At 34.9% G+C, this 18,028-nt stretch overlaps 1 protein-coding gene across 1 annotated transcript; it reads left to right on the top strand.

The window, feature by feature from the left end:
* Positions 1-1,563: 1,563 nt before the first annotated feature.
* Positions 1,564-17,140, top strand: LOC143564960 (protein CHROMATIN REMODELING 20-like). The gene is made up of 26 exons (XM_077052090.1): positions 1,564-1,852; positions 2,488-2,653; positions 2,736-2,798; positions 2,874-2,969; positions 3,920-4,012; positions 4,096-4,286; positions 5,081-5,315; positions 5,607-5,717; positions 6,066-6,149; positions 6,963-7,379; positions 7,937-8,235; positions 9,220-9,307; positions 9,388-9,609; positions 9,792-9,911; positions 10,040-10,206; positions 10,592-10,733; positions 10,872-11,021; positions 11,110-11,165; positions 11,956-12,256; positions 13,294-13,411; positions 13,621-13,673; positions 13,764-13,987; positions 14,504-14,707; positions 14,794-14,872; positions 15,641-15,903; positions 16,398-17,140. Exons 2-26 carry the CDS (start codon positions 2,531-2,533, stop codon positions 16,804-16,806), a joined length of 4,308 nt encoding a protein of 1,435 aa, XP_076908205.1. The 5' UTR covers positions 1,564-1,852; positions 2,488-2,530; the 3' UTR covers positions 16,807-17,140.
* Positions 17,141-18,028: the final 888 nt, after the last annotated feature.

Here is an 18,028-nt window from a genome sequence, read left to right as displayed (position 1 = left end):
CATACGGTCAAACCTAGTCTTAAAACCATGAGTGTTTTCCATCAACTCGTCTTGCTGACCGAAAATCCTTTCTTTCTTTACTAGCCCTTCATCAAGCAGCACCTCCGACTGCACCTTGATGATTTCTTCAAAAAGACTTGAGTTCATAATCAGCTGGTACGACCTTACTGTTGCAATGACTTTCTCATTCTTGCGACTTAGCGCATCAGCGACCACATTAGCTTTACTAGGATAGTACTTAATATCACAGTCGTAATCCTTTATCAACTCTAACCATCTTCTCTGCCTCATGTTCAGCTCCTTCTGCTCAAAAAAGTACTTTAAACTCTTATGATCTGTGTAAATAGTACACTTAGTACCATACAGATAATGTCTCCATATCTTTAGAGCATGCGCTACTGCTGCTAGTTCTAGATCATGTGTTGGATAAGTGCTCTCATGAACCTTCAACTGTCTGGACGCATATGCTATAACCTTCCCTCGTTGCATCAGCACCCAACCTAGCCCTTGATACGAGGCATCAGCACAAACAACCAAATCCTCATCACCATCGGGTAGAGCAAGGATTGGAGCTTGTGTGAGTCTTTTCTTTAACTCCTCAAAAGCTTCTTCCTGAAACCTACCCCAACTGAATACTACCGACTTTCGGGTCATGCCGGTCAACGGTGCGGCTATCTTGGAGAAACCTTCGATAAATCTCCTATAGTAGCCAGCTAACCCTAGGAAACTTCGTATATCAGTCGGATTCTGCGGAGTCTTCCAGTTTGTTATTGCCTCAATCTTGGCTGGGTCCACGGTAATTCCTTCAGGATTGATCACGTGACCTAGAAATTGCACTTCTCGCAACCAGAACGCGCACTTCGAAAACTTAGCATACAATTTCTCTTCCTTCAACTTCTCTAACACTTCTCTTAGATGCTCAGCATGATCAGACTCACTCTTAGAATAGATCAATATATCGTCAATGAAAACGATAACTGACTTGTCTAACATCAGCCGACATACCCTATTCATCATGTCCATAAACGCTGCGGGAGCATTTGTTATAAAACACTAGTTATATATAGTATAGATATAGATAAGTACGTCTCAACAATATATTCAAAATTTTATATAAACTTAGATTTCAAAAGTTATAAAATTAAAACAAAATATAAATGAAATTAATTTTAGTAATATAATATTAAAATAAAACTTAAATAGGGAATATTTTATTACTTGGACGAGGAAGACTTATTTGACGCAAACTTGGACAAGTAAGACAAATTTGGTGAAAACTTGGAGGGGGTGCAAACTTGGACGGGAAACACGAGAACAATTGAAAAACAGTCGGATCAGACGAGATTTGGAGGAACTTTTTTGGAATTTGAAAATAAAAAGGGTATATATGAAATTAATCATCATAATAAATATACATAACTTCATATTTTAAAATAAATAAAAGAGTAGTTAATGTATATCGAACCTTTGTTCAAAATTTAAACCCTAAACCGTCCAAATTAACCCTTACGAATCTCAAACCAGTCGACTTGCTTGCTCGAACTTAAACCTAAAATTATACTGAACCCAACCCATTTAGCCAAACGTCAAAAACCTAAGAAAAACATGATATAAATAACAAAAATAGTTGAGGGACTAGTCATCTTCCTTCATCAAAGAAACATCTGTTGCCGGTTTGCCCGAATTCGATAACAAAAAAGGGGTAAACCCGACACCAAAACACCTCCCTCCAAATTGCAAATTCTCAAAACCCACCATTGCCTACACACACACACACAAGCAAGCAAGCCCCGATATCGATTATTAATTCCACCTTCTGCAATTCACTTCACAAATGATCCATTCGATTTAGGTCTTTTTTTGCTCCTGAAACTCTTCACTTGATTATACTTTGTATGTGCGATTAGATTCTATCGGTGATGTGTTTGCGATTGATTGAATACATTTTGCATTAAAGCTAGGTTGTTCGTTTTTTATATTACAAATGACGCTATGTTTGATGTTAATTGTTGCCTACACAGAGAGAGAGAGAGAGAGAGAGAGAGAGAGTTTACTGCTTTAACTTAATGATAGGTATAGGTTAAGTTTTAGGTCAAAATAAGTATAAAGGAGGAGATTGTTGATATTACTATTTACGAGTACGTCAGCCGAATCGTTTACTTTGTGTTAATGTGTTTGTGATTGATTGAGTGCGTTGCATTGCCTTTAATGGCAGATTGTTGATAATAGGTTTTAAAGGAAGGAGGTACGTTGAGATTTTTTTGGTTTTGAGTATCTAACTGTTTAAGCGTTCGGAGGCGACGTTATCACAAAAGAAGCTATGTTTGATTTTAATTGGTGCATGCGGTTTTGTGTAGGTTTTTTTTTATGATTAGAGGATTATACACGTAATTTTCTGTTTGAACTAAGTGCTAGAATAGTGTTGCGTGTGATGAGGATATGGTGTGTGATATCTTATTTATGTTATTTCGATGGATATAGGTAAAGTTGTTGGTCAAAAAGGTATAAGTTTGTATAAGTTATAGTAATAATGCCGGTGGATAAGTGTGAAGATGAAGAAGATATTGGGAGTACATCGGGCGACTCGTTTATTAATGATAGTGACAATGATGAACCGTCAGTATCCGGTCAAGATGAGGCGATACATCAGGAGGCAAGTTGATGATAACTTTGCACTTGTTAATTGTGTGTTGTGATTGTCAAATTTGAGGTGTTACGGTTTCAATTTTTTGCAGGTACCTCTCACCGACGAAGACATCGAAGGTCTAATTGCTGAGATATTGACAGTTGAGAGCAAGGTAATTGTTATTGAGTGTACATGTTTTGTTTGAATTACTTTTGTTTTTTATCATGTTTTTATGTTTGAAATTTAGGCTGCAGAGGCCCAAGAAGCACTTGAAGATGAGTCACTAGCAAAGGTGGAAGTTGAAGTGCGCGAAGAGTTAGCGCAGACTCTTGAAGGAGAAACTGTTAGTTTTATGCCCTTGGAACAGATAACATTTAATGTTTCATACTAGTTTAATTACAACTTGGGATGTAAATGAGCCGCTTGGGTTTTAAATTGGCAAATTTGGTTTCCGAAATAACGAATTAGGTTCCCAAATTAGCGATTTTGGTTTTCTATCTGGATTAGCGATTTTGGTTTCCTATCAGGATCCTAGGATTAGCGATTTTGGTTTCCTAGTTTAATTATAACTTGGGATTTAAATGAGCCGCTAATTGGCAAATTTGGTTTTTAAAATAAATTTGGTTTCCGAAATAACGAATTAGGTTCCCAAATTAGCGATTTTGGTTTCCTATCAGGATTAGCGATTTTGGTTTCCTATCAGGATCATAGTTATCAAATGCGCTAGGCACACTCAAGGTGCATAGGCCTCGCTTGGGGCCTAGGCACAAAGAAAGCAAGGGCCTGAAGGAAAAAAAGCGCACTAAAATATAAAATAAAAAATATATTTTGCATATGAAAAATAATGCTATTCTTCAAATAAAATAAACAAAGTTATTATATAACATTTAATAGCATCTAATTAGTACAAAATGTTATAAAATAGTCAAGATTCAAATGTAATTTTAAAACTTGAATAACAAAATGTATCAATATAAGGCACTCGTTGCGTTTCTTTTGCTCGTCGTTTATCTTCTCATGTTTCTAAGCGCTCGCCTAGGAACTAGAAGCGCATTTATTGAGCCTCGCTTGAAAAATGGCCTAGGTGCAGAAGCGAGGGCTTTTAATAACCATGATCAGGATTAGCGACTTCAATATAAGCTTGCTTAGAGACTCGATTTTGAGTAGCTCACCAGTGGTTTGGCTCGTTTAAACCCCTAGTTATAACTAAAAGATTAAATCATTCATTTTTTTGTTATCTTTTCAGTTGTGGTACATTTGCGTATAGCTAACCATATTCTCTCTCTTTAACAGCTTGAGAATGCTGTTGCTAATGAGATGCTAGCTCTCAGAGATAAATGGGAAGACGAGCTTGATGACCTTGAAACCGAGAGTTCTCACTTGTTGGTCTGTCCCCTCATAATAAGTTTTGATGAATATGAAGATTATAAGTTACGTTTTTATTATGTTTGTTCGTTGTTATTGTGCAGGAGCAACTTGATGGTGCCGGAATTGAACTCCCGAGTCTATATAAGTGGATTGAAAGTCAAGCCCCAAATGGATGCTGTACAGAGGCATGGAAAAATAGGACTCACTGGGTTGGATCTCAGGCAACTGGTGATGCTACTGAGTCAATTGCGGATGCTGAGAAGTATCTGCAAACTCACAGGCCTGTCAGAAGGTAGCTTATGTTATTATTAATTAGAGGTGGCAAATTGGGTTATGGGCCAAATGGGTAATTTTTTTGGTATGCATCAAATTGTTGACTTAAAAACATTTTGTGCAAAGTTATCATTTTCTAATACTGTTTCAATAATATTCTAGTATGTTGTGAATAACATGATTTTGGAACTTTATGCATTAGAAGTTCACTTTGGGCAACTTCTAACCCATTCTCTTATAATTAGGTGTAAATGAGATAAGCCAAGCCGAGCCCAAGCTCGTCTAGGCTCGAGCTTGGCTTAGATCGTTATTTATAGTTACTTTGTATTTGTATACATGTAAAGTTATTTTTAATACATATATTTTAGTTATAGTTTTTATATATAACATTACTTCTATCATAATTTTGTATATAACAATATTTTTTTCAAAAAATATATCTAGTACATCAAATAAAAATTGTATGAAAAACAGGCTCGCAAATCGACATGAATTTTTGTGACGTCATTTTTAAGCCGACCGGTAGTTTAAAAGATTTACTTAACACTTAGTTTTTTTAAACCCTTCGACGCTAATCACCACATACCGCTGCGGCGTGCTTAAAATTACCCAACTTTTTAAATAGTACTGCACATTTTATATTTAGCATGGTAAAAAAGAAACCCTGCCGCAAAGTGCAGGTATCTCCACTAGTTTCTTTTTAAACGGCTATGGAACATTATCTAGATTGACCCAATCTATGTAATTATTATCTCTAATAATATTCAATGGAGCTCTAAATATAGAATGTTTATACGATAATTTTCTTGACAGACATCGTGGTAAGCTTTTGGAGGAAGGTGCGAGTGGGTTTCTTCAGAAACGTCTTGATCCTGATGAAGATAATAAAGAAAGCAATCGTGAGGTAGATTGGTCTTCTTTTAACGAGTTATGCTCTTCATCAACCAATAAGACTTCATTTGGAAGCAAAGATTGGGCTTCTGTATACTTGGCCAGTACGCCTCAACAAGCTGCACAATTGGGACTCAATTTTCCTGGTGCAGACGAGGTAATTCAATACTTGCATTTTTCTAGTGTAGTTTTTTATTGCAAGTTCAGTCTTTTTGTTTTTCAGTGGTGGTGGCAAGATTTGGTAGTGGGTTAAAATTGGTAACTTTTCGTTTACGGGTTGGGTTAACTGAATCCGAATGTTTGTACTTTTGTGTATAAATTTGGGCTTTTTGTCCAAAAGTTTTTGCTTTTGACCTGTTTGACTTATTTGACCCTGTTTTTTTTGGCTACCACGTTTATCCTTTGCACATTTGAGTTGATTATTGTTATCTTTATACACTGTATATAGGTTGAGGAGATTGATGATATTGAAGGCGATTTGAATGACCCCTTTGTTGCTGATGCTATTGTGTCAGAAAGAGAATTATATAACTCTGTAGATCAGAAGAATTTCAGAAAGGTAAATAAGGATTGCAAGATATTGTCGTGCCAATTAATTATATCTATATATTTATTTATTAAATTTAACCATGTTATTGGGGATATCAGTTCAAGATTATGCTGTTATATGATTTCAATTTAATTTGCAGGGGACGATCTATTGTATATTTCATTTCAAAATTTAGCAATGGATTTATCTTTATTTTATGCCGACTAAAGATAATCTATTGTTACTCATTTTTTCATTACACATTAATGACGGAAAGCATCCTATTAAATGTTTTTTTGAAAACCACAGCTACCTTATTTCTATCTAGTTTAGTGCAACCATCATGTCATATAATGTAACAGTACATGCCATTGACAGGTTAAAGAAGAAGATGATGTAAATCATGACCGTAAGCTTCTATTTCGCATGAACCAAAAGCGACGGAGAAGGAAGTTAAAGCAGGTGTGTTTCTTCCCACATCTAAACAAACAAATAAACATACCCAATATAATCCCACTCTTAGCAGGGCTATTGGTAGCGCCTGGAAAGAGGGGGGGGGGAGGGGCTTACTTCTTCTAAACCAGGGGGATAGAGAGGCTACATCTGCTGAGACTAGGCCCTAGGGGATTAAATTATTAACAGCCGAGCCCAAGCTTGACTAGACTTGAGCTCGGCTCGTTTAACTTACCTGAGCTTGAGCTCGAGTATGGCTCCTTTTGAGCTATATTTCTAAAGCTTGAGCTCGGCTCGTTTATAATTTATCAACTTAATTTACACCTTTTTGATTATATTTTTATATATTTTAAATTATTTTGTATATAACATAATATATATATTATTTGGTTGTTGTTATCATAATTTGACATATAACATTAATTGTTATATATGCATATATTAATATTAAATAAATTTTACATAAATATAGACTCATTTAGGCTCACTAGCCAGCTCAAGCTTGATAATTGAAGCTCGGGCTCAGGATTGTTTATGAAACAAGTTTGTTTTAGTCTCGAGCTCGTTTAAGCTCAGCTTGATTCGAGCTTTTAGCGAGCCGATCTCAAGTAGCGCATGAGCGGCTTGTCTCGTTTACACCGTTAGCTGAGACCTTAAGCTTCAATATTTTAAAAAAATTTATTTTGTGAGAACAATTCAGAGTATATTATAATATACAGATAGCACAAAGTGTATCTTTTTCTTCCCATATGTCCTATGCTTATTTTGCTTTTATACATAATGGAATACACGCTCATTTTTTTCTTTCCAAAATATTATCAGGAGGTTGTGATGGACGTTGAGGAACATGATACGATTAATGATATTGTACATCAAACATCAAACAGAGACCACAAGACATCAAGTGATCTTGATACAAAAAATAAAAAGAGTAACGGTCTTTGTGGGTCCAAACGGGCTTCTGACAGTGTGGAACTATCTGATAAAAAGAAGGGTAGGAATGCAGATGTTGACAGTTCTGAGGCCAAACCTGTTGCTGTGGGCGGATCTGTTTTATTAAGCAGTGATAGTGAAGATCTTGATCAATCTGATCAACAAGAAAATGGGGATGCTACCATTGATGAATTCAAGTGTACTGCTTGTGATAAAGTTGCTGATGACGTGTATACACATCCACTGTTTAAAGTGATTGTTTGCAGAAACTGCAAATACAGGTTACAAGACAAATTTAAAGAAATGGTATGCATTGTAGACTTGTTATGGTGTCTCATATGAATGCCAGGGGTGTGCATGGGTTGGTTTTGGGCACAAACTTAACCAAAAACTAAAATTAGGTTTTTGAAAACTGTTTGATTTAGGTTTTTCCAGTTTTTATGATGGGCTCTGTTCTGTTTTGTCGGTTATACCATTTGTGCTTGAATTTTTTTGGGCTGAAAAAATACCCAAATAAATGAATTTGGGCATACATTTTTTTATACTTAACGATTAGTTGATTAATACACATTTGGGCCTAAATATTTTTGGGCTACACTGGTTTTCTTTAGATTCAGGTTCGGGTCGGTTTTTTTCAGGGTTGAGTTTTTGAAAAACCGAAAGCAAACCTGAAATTCGGTTTTTGAGAAAACATAAAATCAAATCCTCAGTTTTGGGTTGGATTCGTTAGTCCGGTTAGGTTACACTGGTTATTTCAGTTATGGGTCGGTTTATTCGGTCTCATTCACATTTCACACCCCTTGATGAATGTGCATTTTTTTTACTAATTATAATAATTTGATACGCGTTTGTAATAATGGCAGGATCCTGATTGTGCCGAGTGTTTTTGTGGATGGTGCGGTAGAAGTGGGGATTTATTGAATTGTAGCTCATGCAAAAACATGTTTTGTACTTTATGTATAAAGAAGAATCTTGGGGATGATTGTTTGTTAAAAGCTCGGGATTCAGGTTGGCAATGTTGTTGCTGTTTGCCAAGTGTTCTGCAGCCATTGACTTTACAGTTAGAAAAAGCTTTTACATCTAGAAGCGAATCATCTTCAAGTTCGGATAGTGATTCAGAGTCATCTGATGGTTCACGTGACGGTTTTAAGGTTCCGATTAGGTATTTCAATTTATTGTTCACGTTATCGATTAAAAACCATACTATAATAAGAGGTGGCAAAATTAGGCTTGTAAATGAACCGGTCGTTCAATAAACCGTTTGGTAGGAAGTTCGTTTATTTAATAAGTGAACGAACATCAACAAATTTTTATGTTCATTTAGTTGAACAAACAAACATTAAAACAGGTCTGCCTCGTTCATATATGTTCGTGAACGTTTGTTTGCAGCTTGTTTATGTTTGTTTGTTTACATCCATTTATGTTCGTTCATTAGTTTACATTTGCTTATGATCAGATTTTGTTCATTTAGTTAAAAATGGACATGAACTTAAGTCCCATTCGTTCATTTATGTTCACGAATGCTTGTTTGCAGCTTGTTTACGTTTGTTTATGTGCATTAGTTTACATTTGTTTATGTTCGTTCTTTATGTATTCTTTTGAATTTTTAGGCCAATTACAATTTGTCTAGTTTTATAAATTTTAAGTATTACCAACTACATTTAATCTAGTTTTATGATTTCTTTAAAGCCGTCAGATTGATGCTCACGTTTACTTTTAATTGGTGTTCGCTCTGTATGTTTGATCATTTACGTTCGTTTACGTTTGTTCGTTTACGTTTGTAAATTGTTTGTTTTCACTATTAACAAACAAACATAAACGAACATTAACACACTCATGTTCTTAATGAACAAGAAGAAAACCCGCTTGTTAACTTGTTTGTGTTCGATCGTTTGTTCGGTTAAAGTTAAACTAAATAACACAAACATGTCATGTTCGTTGGTTCGTTTACAAGCCTAGGCAAAATGCCGGGTCGGGCTGGTTGGGTAACTGATCAAAATTAGCCGGGTCAAGTTTGGTGATACTTGGTACGTGCCAAAAACGAGTTAGGTTGACTTGAAATTCTTTATTTACACTTAATAATTTTTTTTTTTGCATAGTTGTACTATATTTATAGTAATCTAATTTCCATCTTGTATTACATCAGCAAAAGGAGACGAAAGAAGAAAATTCGCAGAATTCTTGATGATGCTGAATTAGGAGAAGATACTAAAAGAAAAATTGCAATTGAAAAGGTCCTTTTTAATTTCTCTTTGTTGACATTTATTTATTAATTTATGTACTCCATTTTATTTATTAGTTTATCTAATTGTAGGAACGTCAAGAACGACTTAAGTCACTTGAAGCTGAGAGATTGAAGTCACTAAATTCAATGAAGACAAGTTATGCAAATTTTAGGGCAAATGTACCTGAAGGTGCTACTATTAATATGTTAGGTGATGCACAAACTGGTTATATTGTAAATGTTGTGAGGGAGGAAAACGAGGAGGCTGTGAGACTTCCACATAGTATTTCAACCAAATTGAAATCTCATCAGGTTTGACTTTCTTTGGTCAACTATATCATTCAATGTTTGAATGTTCATTGATTATAGTGACTTAATGCTGTAATTAATTATTTTGTTTTAATGTTTGGATGAGCAAATTCTGCTTTTAGTTATCTCATTATTTAAGTTAATTAATTAGTTTTTAAATATACTTTTTTTATTTTTTCTTGCAGGTCGCAGGTATAAGATTTATGTGGGAAAATATTATACAGTCAATCACGAAAGTTAGGTCAGGAGATAAGGGACTCGGTTGCATTCTTGCACATACAATGGGTCTTGGTAAAACACTGCAGGTATAATGATAATTAGTCTGTTCACATGTGAATTTCTTAAAATATTTTCTGATAAACATGAAATGAGATGTGGGTTGAATTTGGAATTTTGTTATTTTTTTAAAGTAGCTAATCGGTGATTTGTTCAGGTTATAGCTTTTTTATATGCTGCTATGAGAAGTGTGGACATTGGATTAAGAGCTGCAATGATTGTGACACCTGTAAATGTTTTGCATAACTGGAGGCATGAGTTTACTAAGTGGAGACCTACAGAGTTTAAGCCTCTTCGTGTCTACATGCTTGAAGATGTCCCAAGGTTTGATTGTCGTATCCTTTACCATTTTATTTATGTTTTTTGTTAATGTTGCTATTCGTTTCTGTTCATTATTTTATTTGTCTTCTTTTGCCTTTTGATGATATCATAGTACTATTATTTATATATCGTCTTTAGTAAACAAGCTTATTTTTAAGAGCTCAAGCTCGTTTAAGCTTGGCTCGAGCCAGCTTTTAGCGGGCTGATCTCGAGAAGTTCACGAGCGACTTTGCTTGTTTACACCCGTACTTTGAAATAGAGTTATGCCGGTTTTTCTAAATATGGATTCAATGAGTTTAAGTTTTATGAACACATAAAAACTGAAAATTTATAACCATATTAATTGCAAATGTTCATGCCTTTCTTTTTACTATCTTCACATTTGTAGGGATAGAAGACTTGAGTTGCTAATGAAGTGGAGAGCAAAGGGGGGCGTTTTCTTGATCGGTTATACTAATTTTCGTAATTTGTCTCTCGGAAAGCACGTTAAGGATCGTGAAATGGCTAAGGAGTTCGCCAGGGTTCTTCAGGTAATTCTATCTGCCACATTACTAATTCTTAAGCGATCGATACTTTATGATTTTTATTATTAGTTCAATGAATATGATTGCAATAAATGTAATGCTGATTTTGCTTGTATTTTGACATTTATTACCAAAATATTACAGGATGGGCCTGATATACTTGTATGTGATGAGGCCCACATGATTAAGAACACACGGGCTGATACAACCCAGGCCTTAAAACTAGTCAAATGCCAGAGACGGATTGCATTAACAGGCTCACCTCTTCAGAATAACCTCATGGAATATTTTTGTGTAAGTTACCACCACGGTTTCCTTTTTTTGTTTCCTAAATGTGACAAAATGTTTTATAAGTGCAAAGTGTGGTTTATTTTTATTACAGATGGTTGATTTTGTGAGGGAAGGATTTCTTGGCAGCAGTCAAGAGTTTAGAAACCGGTTAGCCTTTTCTTTACTTTCCTTTCGTTAGTGTTTTACAGAGGTGGCAGTCTTAGTTCATTTATTTGAAATTGGTCGATTTAGATTATGTTTTTAAAACCAAACGGTTCGAGCAATCCGTTGGATTAAAGTAGCCAAAAAGTGCTATTTTGAAAAATTTTGTTCTACATCGATTTCTTGACACATGTAAAAAAGATTATCCATTTTGACCTGAACTTATCTTGACTCGTTACTCAACTGAGGTTGTTCAAAATCGGCTCGTGACTCATTTATTAGCTGGCTTGTTTAGATTAAAGCTCTCTCTCTCTCTCTCTCTCTCACACACACACATGTGTGTGTCTGTGTGTGTATATATATATATGTTTTATTATTTATATATATATATATTGTAACCTAGATCCATATGATGTTTTTTAATGGAAAAAATAAAAAAAAAGTATTGAAAATTTTTCTTAGTATTGAAATATGTCATATGGCTCGTTTTAAAAGTAAAACCCAAATGTTAATATATATATATACATTATAACCCAAATTTTAATATAGTAAACAAGTTGGCTCGACGAGCCACATGCTGGCCGGGCTTTTGATGAGCCGAGCCCAAGCTCAACATTTCAGCTCGTTAAGATAAACGAGCCAAGCCGGGTGACATGGTATGTAACGAACCGATCCTGCTCGACTTGGTTTGTAAACGAGCTAAGCCTGAGTGGCCGAGCCTTATGCCAACTTTATTGTTTTGTACCGACTTTGATACACGTGTATGCTTAACCATGCTTCACTCCGTGTTTTGCAGCTTCCAAAACCCTATTGAGAATGGGCAACACACTAATTCTACATCAGATGATGTGAAAATTATGAACCAACGTTCTCACATTTTATATGAACAGTTAAAAGGATTTGTGCAACGGATGGACATGAACGTTGTGAAGAAGGATTTGCCCCCCAAAACTGTGTTTGTAATTGCTGTGAAACTTTCTTCCGTGCAAAGGGTACTATACAAAAGATTCCTTGATGTGCACGGGCTCACCCAAGAAAAAGCTTCTAATGAAAAGACCCGCAAGAGTTTTTTTGCCAGTTATCAAGCATTGGCTCAGGTGTGTACTCTTTCTTAGGGGGTGTAAATTGTGTCGGGTTGGCGATTGGATTCTTCAACTCTAAATCGACCCATATTCTTACTCGTGTTGTGTTTGGGTCGATCCGTTTTATGGTCATTTACGAATATACTTGAACATGATCTGTTCTATAGGCTCGTACCTCTGTATTCTTGATTCCTAAGAAGATTTACGAATGAGTAAAGCCTAGTGACTTAGTAACCATTTAAACAATTAAGTACTCTGATTCATATGAAACCTTTTTGTTGTTTAAGCTATTTTAATTGTTTTTGTGTATTTATTTCTAATCAAGTTAACAATCTCGGGTTTCTATAATTTAGCTCGAGATTAGAATAAGCGAATGGGAATAATCAGAGAATGAGCAGTTAGAACTAATAAAATTAAAATGCTGTAAGTAGATAAAAGGTTTAAAAGGGAAGTTTGTTTCAGTTAAGTCAATAGGTATATGAAAAGTTAAATATCAAAGTATTTGACTTTAACACTTTTTAAGTTTCATCTCTGAAATAAAAATATTAACTTTTTTAAAAACTCTTAAAACAGGGTAACATGGCAACTCATTTTTTAATGGTCGTTTTCGAGTTGAACTGTTTTAAGAACACGAGTCGTGTCAGCCGATTCAAAACCTATTTTTTTTTGTGTCGGGTAATCAAAGTATTTGACTAGCACTTTTTAATTTTCATCTCTGAAATCATAATATTAACTTTTTTAAAAACTCTTAAACAGGGTAGCATGTCAACTTACATTTTAACGGTCGTTTTCGGACTGAACTGTTTAAGAAAACGGGCGTGTCAGCCGACTCAAAACCTATTTTTTTCATGTCATGTATCGGGTTGTGCGCTTTGTAAATAACACTAGAGGTGGCATGATTACTTTTTAAGGAGTCGATTTGGGTTATGTTTGTTTTCTTGATGGGCCAAACATATTGTTGTCTGCCTGTTATCTTTTGCTCTGTGTTCTTTATGTTTTTTTTTTTGTTTTTTTTAAATACGAACAGTTATAATATGGGTTTCATTTGTCAGATATGGAATCATCCTGGAATATTGCAACTGCTAAAAGACAAAGACTTTAGCAAACGTGACAATTTTCTTGAAGACAGTTCAAGTGATGATAATATGGACTATACTATGGCCAATGGAGGTAAAGCTTCCGTTCCTCATAGGTTGACTTTTGTGGTCAACACCTCACAGTTCCACCACAATGTTAAAATCTTCTTATTTGACTTTAAAGGTCAACAACTTTTTCATTGTATCCCACAATGGAATGAGTATTGATTTAAACACTAGTTTGGAATAATTTGCGAAGACTTGTCTTTAGAGTTGCAACTGTCTCATGCCTTTTCCTTTCAGGTAAGTTGAAGAACAGAAATGATAAAAAGAATGTCAGTGGTTTCTTCAAGGAGGTATTTAAGTTTCCAGATATATGATATAATCATCTGCGTTGATATGCATTACCTTTTGTTAATAAATGCTATCGTGTTGGTATTTTGCAGAATTGGTGGGATGATATTGTTAAGGAGAACGGTTATGAGGCTGAAAATAGTGGTAAAATGGTTTTGCTGCTTGATATTTTAGCCTTATGCTCTGATGCTGGCGATAAGGCACTCGTTTTCAGCCAAAGTTTACCAACACTTGATCTCATTGAACACCATATTTCTAAATTACCCCGCAATGGGAAAAGCCGAAAATGTTGGAAAAAGGGGAAAGACTGGTACAGGTGTGTTAATATCATCGGATGTAAATATGGATGTAAACAAGCCTAGCTTAAGCTTGTCTAGGCTCGAGCTCAGCTTGCTTAACTTAAGAGAGCTCTTGCTTGGCTTGTTTCGAGCTCTATTTCTAAGCTAGAGCTCTGGTCGTTAGTAGTTTTTCAAGCTTGAGCCTGGCTCTTTTATTATTTTTTAATTAATTTATGTAATTCTATATAACTTAAGAGAGCTCGGGTTTGGGTCGTTTTCTTATTTTAAGTTAATTTGTATACATTTATAAATAGTTTCTGTATGCATTTTAATTATAATCTTTATGTATAACACAATATATATTATTTTATTATTTTTATCATAATTTTTATACAATAGCAATTTAAAAAAAAAATATTTCTTACACTAAATACAAAGATTATATAAATAGCTTCTTATCTCAGGCTCGTGCTCGGTACCGATTTTGAAAGGATATGATAGTCTTTTCTTTCAGTGTACACTTATTTTCTCACTTTGTGTGTGTGCATCATCAGGCTAGATGGACGAACAGAGGGATCAGAGAGACAAAAACTGGTTGAGAAGTTCAATGACCCCTTAAATAAAAGGGTCAAATGCACATTAATATCAACCAGAGCTGGATCTCTCGGTATCAATCTTTATGCTGCTAACCGTGTTATTATCGTTGATGGGTCTTGGAACCCAACATACGATCTTCAGGCTATTTATCGTGCTTGGAGGTATGACGCATTTAAAATCAACTTTTTAAATTAGAAAAAATGATTATGAATTTATAAAAAAGCTAATTACTTTCTTCAATTGCCAGATATGGACAAACAAAATCTGTGTTTGCATACCGTCTAATGGCACATGGCACCATGGAAGAAAAGATTTATAAGCGCCAGGTAGTATTGACGTATTTACTTATGAATATTGAGAGGGTCGATTCAGTTTCAGGTCAAATATGTAAATTTAAAAAGATTAGCTTATAGGATGGAAATTCGAAATGTGCTTACACATCCTAATTTATTTTAATAAAAAAATAGCATCTTATCAAATTAATTTAATCTATTTATAATCATATTTAATGTGCAAATTACTTATTACGATATTACCAAACACGTTTCTAGTTAAAACATCAACTCATTTTAATCATTAAAAATTTGATATGCTTCTGGTTAATACACCAACCCATTTCAACCTTTAAAAACGGTTTAGACATGTTTTTGGTTAATACACCAACTCAGTTCAACATTTAAATATGGTTTTGACACGTTTCTGGTTACAATGCCAACCTGCTTAAACCTTCAAAAAACCATTTTTGACACGTTTCTGGTTGTTGCAGCAACCCATTTCAATTTAAAAAAACGGTTTCGACTTGTCTAGTTGTCTCTGGTCAAAGCACCAACCCATATCAACCTTTTAAATACCGTTTTGACATGTTTGTGGTTAAAACACCAACCTGTTTCAACTTTTATAATACCATTTTGACACGTTTATGGAAAAAACTGTTTCAACCTTAAAAAAAAAACCCTATTTCAACACGTTTCTGGTTAAAAATACCAACCCGTTTCAAGTTTTAAAAAATTGCTCTGACATGTTTCTTTTTTTAATACCAATCTGTTTCAATCCTTTGAAAAACATTGGTGTACTGAATGTATTGATTTGAACAGGTTACCAAAGAGTCCCTTTCAGCAAGGGTGGTTGATAGGCAACAAGTACACCGGACAATATCTAAAGAAGAGATGTTGCATCTCTTTGCCTTTGGTGATGATGAAAACCTAAATACTTCTAAGACAGACCAAACGAGTAGCAATTCAACACCTGCACAAAGTACCGGTGAAGTTGGAGGTTCAAAACAAAAAAATCCTCTTCCTCACGCAACAGTTTCTTCTGACAAGTTCATGGAAGTATTACTCAAAAAACATCATCCGAGGTAAGTTATATGATCTTTACACGATATTCAGTATGAAGGATTACTTGTTAACTCAAAGATTTCAAATGGACATTTCAGTCCAAAATTGTTTCACTGTTATGAGATTTTTGATTTTTTTAAAACTGAATGACCTAAATGGAACAATTATGAAACTTGGTTATGTTATTTAGTGACTTTTTTTTTCACTGTTACCTCTTTACTTCAAGGTACACTTGAAAAGAATATTTACTAAATAGTATTCAAGTGTTGTTTGTTCTTTTTAGATCATTTAACATATATAACAAAAATTCACAGCAACTGAACAATGTCAAAACTTTGAGTGCTTTTTGATGTTAAGAGAAAGTTCCGACTTTAGCGGAACAGTAAAAAAACTTGTATCAGATGAAATATTATTTCTCTGTAAGGATACACTAGTTGATAGTTATTTCATTTTCATTTCACAACTAACCAATTTTAATAAATTTGTAAATAAACATCAAAACCATTGCTTTCAGGTGGATTGCTAATTATCATGAACACGAGTCTCTCCTACAAGAAAACGAAGATGAAAAACTATCAAAGGAGGAACAAGATATGGCTTGGGAGGTGTACCGTAGAACCCTAGAATGGGAAGAAGTACAGAGGAACCCAACTGACGGACCCGCACCTGGGTCCACACCCGCACCCATCCCAAAACCACCAGTCAGTGGACCCTCAGAGACCAAACGAACGACTCAATCTGAACCCATAACCAAGAAACCACCAGTGCTCACCCGAGTATGTTCCAGGAATCGTTTTGTGCTTCGCAAGTGCACAAGCTTAGCACATATGTTAACTTTAAGGAGTCAAGGTGTGAAACCGGGTTGCGCCACTATTTGCGGTGAATGTAGTCAGGAAATTAAACGGGATGGTCTCACCAAGTGAGAATTGGGATCACATAACTATTATTAAGGAACACTGAGCCCCAAGTTTTTGGTCATGCATTGGACATGAAGTTAATTTCTGGTGGCTATTGATGAAGTAGACAAGAGTGTATACCATTCATGTTATATACTTATTTGTTGTAACGAGATTTGACCCATTTTCGGGGTGTTGCGTTAACCTTTTGTGACCAATGTGGTTATAGACCTGTAGATTTTTGAAGGATTGGTGTTATAGTTACATAGTTTTGGCACTTGATTTATGATATTGGAAGTTTTGGTTCAATGTTTTATCTTGGTTTTAGTTGTTTTGTGGAGGTGTATCATGTCCATTTAGTGCCTACTGGTAAGCTAAGAAATCAATTAGATAACCAACTGAAATAACAAAATTAATCAAATCAATATTATATAAACCTTTGAAATTTGTATCTTTTGTGATTTCTTTTAATACTGGACTGCTGATATTATTTTATCAAATCAATTTCATCTACATTTTTTATAAATAATTTTATGTCAAAACAACGGTTGACTGAATTAACAAAACCAGTTTTTCTAATACCCGAACTGTATATAACCAAAACTAATAACTTAATAAAATAAAAAAAAACTCAAAACATCGATTGTATATTCAGTTTTAGGCTTTTAGCTTATAATCGGACAGAACAGTTTCATGTTCATACCTACTTGAGAAGTGAGCCTAGAGGTGCAATTAGTAACTGGTTAACCCGATGAACCCGAAACCAAAATCAGTTACTACCCGGTACAATAGAAACAGGTTAGTAACCGAAAATGACCACATGTTTGTAACCGGTTATTACCCTTAGAATTTGAACTATCCGCTTATAGCCGTTGGGAAAGGATCATATAGCTGTTTGAGGCCGTTTAAAATCGGGTTTTGACCCCTTTAACCCATATGGCTGGATTGTTAGTATAAATAGGTATTGCGTGTTAACGTTTGATAACACCATTTTTCTAGCTCTCAAACACACATAATACCAAGTTGTTAACTTCGTCCAACGACAAAGGGGTAATGAAAAAAGGAACGCTTTATCCTTTTTGGCTGCTATGGCCCATGATTTTCCAAGCATCCAAGTTTCCACGATAGTTTAGAAATCCACATTTTCTTTTAGGGGAAGGACTTCATCAACCCGGAGAACGACACTCGCTCCAACGTCAATGGAAATGTGCATTTACTTAAAAGCCTGATTGGACACAATGGAACGTGT

The sequence above is a fragment of the Bidens hawaiensis genome, unplaced genomic scaffold (assembly GCF_021521415.1).
Source record: "Bidens hawaiensis isolate Kalapana, Puna unplaced genomic scaffold, B.hawaiensis_p1.1 tig00022183_1, whole genome shotgun sequence".
Lineage (NCBI taxonomy): Eukaryota > Viridiplantae > Streptophyta > Magnoliopsida > Asterales > Asteraceae > Bidens > Bidens hawaiensis.
This window is presented reverse-complemented; position numbering and strand designations above follow the sequence as displayed.

Bases quoted from the DNA above. Each gene is read 5' to 3' on its own strand.
- LOC143564960 (XM_077052090.1), top strand. From the start codon at position 2,531: ATGCCGGTGGATAAGTGTGAAGATGAAGAAGATATTGGGAGTACATCG. The intron at 9,610-9,791 runs GTTTGACTTTCT...TTTTTCTTGCAG, and splicing joins CCAAATTGAAATCTCATCAG to GTCGCAGGTATAAGATTTAT. The intron at 13,674-13,763 runs GTATTTAAGTTT...GGTATTTTGCAG, and splicing joins TCAGTGGTTTCTTCAAGGAG to AATTGGTGGGATGATATTGT.